We start from the raw sequence: 7,680 nt of genomic DNA, 5'->3' as shown, positions 1-7,680 counted from the left end.
TCATTGAATGGTAATTCTTGCAAAAAGTAAAATGTAAATGGCAATTTGTTTGATGTTAGATTCCTTTTAATAACTAAATCATTTAAGATAAAAAAATGCATATATTGAATCAAGAAAATCAGTTTTAATACAGAATTTGATTATTGGGGCCATTTGTACCTACCTGTCATATGGGGCCATTTTTACCGGGGCCATTTTTCCGGGGCCTTTATTTCCGGGGCCATTTTTTCCGGGGCCATTTTTCCGGGGCCATTCTTACCGTACACCAGTTTTTCAGTACCAGACTGAGAAAGAGATATCGGCTAATACTTTTAAGATAAGAGTAGGACGACCTACAAATATTGGAAATGTGATTGGTTTTAGAAAGTTTTGAATCAATCACAACCCCAAGGTTTCAAGTACAAGACGATATCTCAATTAAATCGTCACCTATCTTAATTTCATTAATTTAACTTAAATTATTATGAAATTGTTGAGATGACAGCATTAAAAACTCAGTCTTCGAAGAATTTAAATGCAAGAAGTTACAAGTCATCCAGTTCTTAATATCAGATAAACAATTTTGAGTGTCGTCAGCATAAAAGTGATAGTTTACACCGTGTTGTTTAATCATTTCGCCTAATGAGTGCATGTACATAGAAAATAATAATGGTCCCAAGACAGAACCTTGCGGGACACCAGTGTTTATTGCTGACAATTGCTTAGAAAGTGAGTTACCAATGATAACATTGCTTACGATTACTTAGATACGATTGAAACCAATTGATAACTGTGCTGCTAAGCCCAAAACTTGTTTTCAGGCGACTGATAAGAACGTTATGGTTTACCTTGTCAAAAGCAGACGAAAGATCTAATAACAAAAGAGCAATAGATTCTTTGGGGTACATAACATATCATTAGCCACACGAAAAAGAGCCGTTTCCGTACTGTGGGCCATGCGATACGCCGATTGAAATTGTTTATATAAGGAGACTTAATTTAAATGCATTTTAATTCTGGATTCAACAACACGTTCCAAAATGTTTGAAATAAACGAAATATTACATATAGGACGATAGTTGTTTAATATTTTAAAATCCAGAGAAGCCTTTTTCAGTAGAGGTTTTACCAGGGCACGTTTCATTTCATCAGGTACAATTTCATTACTAAGCGAATCGTTGATTATATCTGTAATCGGCGAGGCCAAAATATGAAGTATTTTTTCTTCTTTCAGTATGTTTGTAGGTAGAGGATCAAGATCACAGAATGCAGATGAAGATGTTATAATAGGTGTGATGATTTCCTCTATCGTAGCTGGTTTAAAAGTGTCCATGTATCACCGGAAAAACGATGCAAATTATTGTAGCCTTCACTGGATGTTAAATTCGATTTCAGTTTGTGGTTGATGTTTTCGATTTTCTCCACGAAAAACCTGCTAAAGACATTAGACAGATCTTCTCTGTTATCATAGATAGGAAGCACATTCTTCCCCCTTCTGGAACCAAATAAACCATTAACAATGTTATATAACCTTTTTTGATCTCCTTCACAAGCTGAAATCGCCTGCGTGAAATGATTCATGCGAGAAATGTTAATCAATTAGTTTACCTCATTGCGTTTTCATTGATAAATTAAATGGATGCAATCTTACTGCGAGATTTCGCAGGCTGGGCTGGCATCCGCACTGTTTGGACATTATGTGAACAACGCCCTTTGGTGCCAGCGTTTTTCCTGTCAGGATTGGTTCCGGAGGGCCCTGGCCTTTCAGGTTGAAGGACTTGGTCATATATGCAGAGAAGTATGTATGTCCCATCGTCTCTGTTCATCTTCTGTTTTTAGTGCCTTCCCAGTTGGGGCTGTGGTGAAGATCCACCATGCTCAGTGATGGCCGATTTATGAAAACTTGCAGAGCGTGTCCGTACTTTTTGTTTTTTGTTTTTGTTTTCGTAGTTTTCTTACTCTATTTATGGTCCAGTCCGTGTAACCACATCCTTTTATTGCTATTTTGATTATTTAAATCTCCTACTTCTAGAGACCAAGATACTTTTTATAAATCGGCCACACAGACCAGATAGCGGATTGTGACAGGAAAGGGGCTTGTACCAGATGCCCAAAACAGCGGATGCTAGCTCACATATCAAATTGTAATTAATGCTAGACAGTCTGTATTATTTTTTAATTATGTATTAATCAGCAGTCGGGTCATATATTTCAATGTTCTGTCTATACCAAAAGGTTTGATTAATCTCAAATAAGATAGTATAATACATACCCCAAGTATCGAAATGCACACCATCGTGTCGGGATTCAATATTTCTACATTACTTATGCCATAATCAGGAATCATTCCTGATGATGACATAATTAATGTCAAAATATTGAATCCCGACGCGATGGCGTGGATTTCGATTCTGTCTATACATTTTCTTATTCTATCAGTAAAACTATCAATAAATTGTTATTGTGCTAAGGCTAGCGGATATCAATGGAACGTCTCAAGCAAACCCGTTTGTTGTTATTCTTTATTTTAGAAAGAGAGTCGAAATTGTTTACAGAATACTACAATTATCAATAGATGTTAAAATAAAAAATGAAAGCAATTTTAGTTAGAAATGCCCTCTATTATACGTTATTACCTGGGTCAACTCGTTGATATCATGAATGTTGCATACTCCAATTGTGACTTCTCCCCAGACTGAGACTCCTGGTGGGTCAGAATTACACATGCGCACTGCTCGAGGACCTATATTTTAATTAAACAAAGTAATGCAGGTAATCGAATTTATAAAATTAATGATTTTAATCCCTAAACAAGCATTGCTGATTATGCAAAATTATAATAAAGGAATGAAGTAATAGGACGAGGTGGACACATATTAACAGTCTGTACTTATACGCAACAGGTTTCACACCTTGATGTGAAGAAACGCGTCAATCTGACGAAAGTAGAAATCTGTTGCTTCTATTTCCTATTGGCATGTCAAGTATTAATATTATCATAAATGCTAAGTATTCAATTAGTGAAACAACACAAACGACGATTTTATTGAATTGTTACATTACTTAGAAAGGTGTTAGGAAAATCTGATCAACGCTGTAGTACCTACTGCTACTTTATTATTTTGATGTTACTTCTGCTACCAATATCTATCATTTTCTTTAGGCCTACTATTATATTTTAATGTACCCATAATGTGTGCATATACAAGTACTTTGTACTCACTATTTTCTCCCGAACCACACATTTCAAGTGACTTAGCCGAAAAATTAACCGGTGAAGCTTCGAACGTGTACGTCACATTCGCTAACACTACAACATCATGTGGACAATGATCTGGACAAATACCAATGATTATATAATTACAATTTAAAATTAAAGCCAAACGGGTACATATTATTTTTATGAATGAGTCTGAGTTTAACATTTTGATCAGGAATCTCATCATTATCATCATCATCATCATCATTAGTGAGTCTTTTCCATGAAAGTAAATTAGGCGGCAACCCAAAAAAAAGTTCAAGATGTATTGTTCCATGAATAATACTAAAAAACATCATAAACATCACTTTTTAAAATTCAAATGCTCATACTGAAGCAACATACATATTATCAAATTAACCATAGAAATTAGGGTATTTAAAAATTGTTTTCCAATAGTTTTTATACAGCTATGTGTCTTTATTTTATTGTATAATTATTATTGAATATATATTGAGGATTAAGTATTTTTTTGGCAAATAATTATGTAATTTGTGTCAACAAAGAGGATAAATATATACCGCCCATGTATACAGTACTCACGCGAATAAAAAATATTTTTCCCCCTTTTTGAAGGGCGCTTATTCAAACGGGGCACTTATGAAAAAAGAGTGGAAATTGAGGGGGCGCTTATGGAAGTATATGAAAATTGAAGGTTCTTCTGGAAACTTGGAAAATTCAATGGGCGATTTTAGAATGAAAAAAAAATTATATAAGGACATCCGAATACCGAAGATTACGAATGGTTCCGGTGCAAAAAAGAAGAAAAGATAATTGTCCAGAGAGAGAGCATGGAGTTTCAACAGCAGATGAATTTAGTGGTGGTGGTGGTGTATAAGCTTGTTGGCCATCTGCGAATTGAGATGAGCAGGATCATTGCAGGGCTTCTTGTAAACTCACATAAAAACGTGCTGAAGGTGCAAATTGTCGGGGAAAAAAAGAGAAGTAGACAAATGTAAGAAGAGGAAAGTTAGAAAGATACTGTCCAGGAGCTCTCATCTGTCCAGAATAAAATAAAATGTATGAAATTGATATAAAAAGAAAATGTGAACCCACTCCGCGCAGCTCAAAGAAAGGTAAATACAGTGTTAGAATAAAGCCTTGACAGCGAGAGGTCGAAGGTTCGAATCCCGCCAGAGGCATTTAATTGCACAATGTCTTTATCCATTTATTGCCGGAAAAAAAAAACTACAGTACATCATAGATGTGTATAAGAGACAGATATATATATGACGTATTTTCCGGAATACCAATTCAGTACAAGTTTACTAACCTGTATACTCAAGAAAAATAGCAAAGAAATCGGCCCAGTCTGGCTCATCTTCAAAACGAAAATACATATATAGTTGTTACATAATATACTCGAAGTTACTGTACTGTAATTGTTACTGCATGGTAACTGACTTTCTCGAAACCTGTCTGCTTTTACATTAAATGTTCCCGTCTTTTTTTTTTTTTTATTAAATGCAGTGTTCTTTTTTGTCCAAAATACATATTATAATTACACAAATTATATTTTTGAAATAATATTGTTTCGTGAAAACTCAACATCTAAGTGGATGCCCAGACCTATGTCTCGAACAACCCTCTATGATTCCCTCCCTAGACTCACTGACATCTGAAGAAGGCTAATATCGACATACTAAAAAGGGACACGGATCGGAAACACCACTGAGATCAAATCTCTTATAGAGGTTAGAAAAGGCTAGAAAAAATGTAATAGTGCTGGTTACCAGTTAGTAAGGAATGGTGCCATGGCGTTTTTCATTTTTTATTTTATTTATTCATTTCTGTGGACCCCTTTCCGGATATGAGAGCGGCTGTATAAAAGGAAAGAAAAAAAAATAGACAAAAAAATGAGATGAAACTCTTTTAAATTAAACATTAACATTATTTCTTGTTGGAGCGTGTTGGAGTTTGCTTTAATACTTGGATCATCGAAAAGATAAAATATAATCTACAAATATTATAAACAGCGATCCAGATGAATTTATCATTAGCGACTGTTTAAAGTGTGAACAATTCATTATTCTGAAAAAAAAATTTAGTTCTGTTATTTTCTATTATTTCAATTCAAATTATGTTTGAGAAATCTTCCGCTATTAATATGTTAATAAATATAATAAACCCATATGATTAAACACTACATTGATTTTTAAAATCATAATAGGTCTGCTTCTTCATTGTCTAATCGAAGTTTTAAAAAAATACAATAATAAAGCAATTTTATTGAAATATTTAATAATAATAATAATAATAATAATAATAACAATAACATTAACAATAACAATAACAATAATAATAATAATAATAATAATAATAATAATAATAATAATAATAATAATAATAATAATAATAATAATAATAATAATAATAATAATAGCATATATACCTGTGCTCCGCACCGTGTCGGATGAGTGGGGAACGGTGGTGATGTATATTGTTGAATGTTATGGGAAGTCGTTAGCATGTCATTATTTTTCTAAATGAAGTCTTTGTAGATAATGTCTTTGTATGAGTGTCTTTCCTGAATAGTCCTTGTGAGGAATTCTTGTCCAGTTTGATGCAGGGAGGATCCAGAATTTTTCAAACATGGAGGTGGGGAACAACATAAGCATAGACTTGTTTTCGTAACATAATGAAAACTTGGAAACATCTGCTCACTAAACGTAAATGAGTCAAAACTGGACCTCCTTTTCTCACAAAATCGACTATATAATTTGAATGGTTTCATTTGACAATCTGTGGTGATCGGATTGTAAAGCTACATGTTTGCTTAAAAGCTTTATAATCATCTAAATACAATTAATGCAAAATTGAGTGATCATTTTTCTTTCAAATTTGACTACCTCTTATGCTTTTTCATAGGGAAAATTTTTTTTTTTTTTTTTTTTNTTCCTGCTTCTTAACAAAACTCTGCAACGACAGGTCGCTAAACTTCGGGGTGACTGCCAAGTGTAGCTCATAAATTAACCTTTCTTGCCATGTAAGTCCCATGCTGGTTGCTTAAATAACCATTGACCTTTTTTTCTTTAAATTTTTTTATTCAGAACTGTTTTTACCCTGTCTATGAATGACGTCACACGTTTTAGGCCAATAGAGCTACGAATTTCGATTTTTCTGCGGTTAGTGCGTTCATGTTTGTCGAAAATAGGGGGAAAGTTTTCATTATGATTCGAGGCGTTCATTTGTGGAGCTGGCATGACCCTAAATTTAAACTTCAGTGTCGCCCAAATCGACCCTGATTCCAGAGAGAGACAGGGAGAGAGAGAGAGAGAGAGGAGGGGGGGGGGGAGAGAAGGAGTCTGGCCTAGGTAATGAAGCTGCGAGACAGACTGTTTCTTTTACGGCCTGACGTGCGATGTTTTTTTTAATTATTCTGAGCACTGTGGTACAGATTAACAGAGGGGATTTATTTATGTGACGTAAGCGACTCGCGAAACATGGCGAAACAGGTACAGATTTTCGGTAGTTTTTGGCGGTTGTTTTGCGTTTTTATCCAATATCAAGCCTTGAAATGCGGAATATGGTCGTAAAATATAGAAACCCCAGTGTATTAGATATGAGCCATTAATAATAACAATAACTTCATTTAATAAAGCGCAAAACAATATCCATTAAAAATGTTCATCTGCGCTGTACAGAATTTAAAAATATTCATAGACCAACATACACTTTAAACATATACGAAATATACATTAAAAGCCAATAGAAATGTTTGAAACCAATAATCATCACAAAATCACAATACCATTTAACACATCAAAAATCTACATTGAAATAAAAGAAAACGCGAAATAAAATAGAACGATAAAACACTGATTTTTTTTGCATTTTGTAAAAGAAAAAGACAAGACAAGTCTACCAAACCATCAAAATTTACATCAAAAGGTTAAAAATGCCGGAAAAAAAAAACTACAGTACATCATGTGTCTTGGAGATTTAAAAAAAAACCAATTAAAATGCAAGGATATACAGTACATCATGTGTCTTAAATTTAAAATAAAGAGCTTTTAAAATGCAAGAATATACAGTTGTACATCAAGTTTCATGAAGCTGAACTACAAGTTGAATATGCCTGACCTACAGAAAGTTAAACATTAAATCTCTTTTTAAATAAATGTGTTTTCAAATGAGACTTGAAAACATCAATGGTAGAACAAGATCTAATATAAAGGGGTAAAGTGTTGAAAAGCTGAGGACCAATATTCTCAAAAGCACGGTGTTTAAATGCTACTTTAGAATTTTTACCATCCGATCGCAGTACTTTAACAGATTTCACCTTTGCCAAAAACTGAAATCCCGATCGAAGGTTTCGTTTTGGAGTGTGCCATTCAATTAGTTCAGATAAATATTGCGGTGCTACACCATGTAGTGATTTATAAACCATTATTAGCAATTTAAATTCAATTCTCTGTGGAATCGGTAACCAATGAAGTCTA

At 33.8% G+C, this 7,680-nt stretch overlaps 1 protein-coding gene across 1 annotated transcript in view; it reads right to left on the bottom strand.

Moving 5' to 3' along the window:
* LOC117102926 overlaps positions 1–5,321 on the bottom strand; it is a 6,840-nt gene extending 1,519 nt beyond the window's left edge. Inside the window, exons 1-3 of the mRNA XM_033243384.1 lie at positions 4,512–5,321; positions 3,203–3,313; positions 2,616–2,722 (exon numbers count right to left, since the gene is read on the bottom strand). Coding sequence (XP_033099275.1) covers positions 2,616–2,722; positions 3,203–3,313; positions 4,512–4,578 — 285 coding nt within the window. The 5' untranslated portion in view covers positions 4,579–5,321. The remainder of the gene's footprint in view (positions 1–2,615; positions 2,723–3,202; positions 3,314–4,511) is intronic.
* Positions 5,322–7,680: the final 2,359 nt, after the last annotated feature.

The sequence above is a fragment of the Anneissia japonica genome, unplaced genomic scaffold, assembly GCF_011630105.1.
Source record: "Anneissia japonica isolate Jap-2015-1 unplaced genomic scaffold, ASM1163010v1 scaffold1053_len387728_cov195, whole genome shotgun sequence".
NCBI classification, from domain to species: Eukaryota; Metazoa; Echinodermata; class Crinoidea; order Comatulida; family Comatulidae; genus Anneissia; species Anneissia japonica.
Note: the sequence above shows the minus strand (reverse complement) of the source record. Positions and strands in the feature narration are given on the sequence as shown.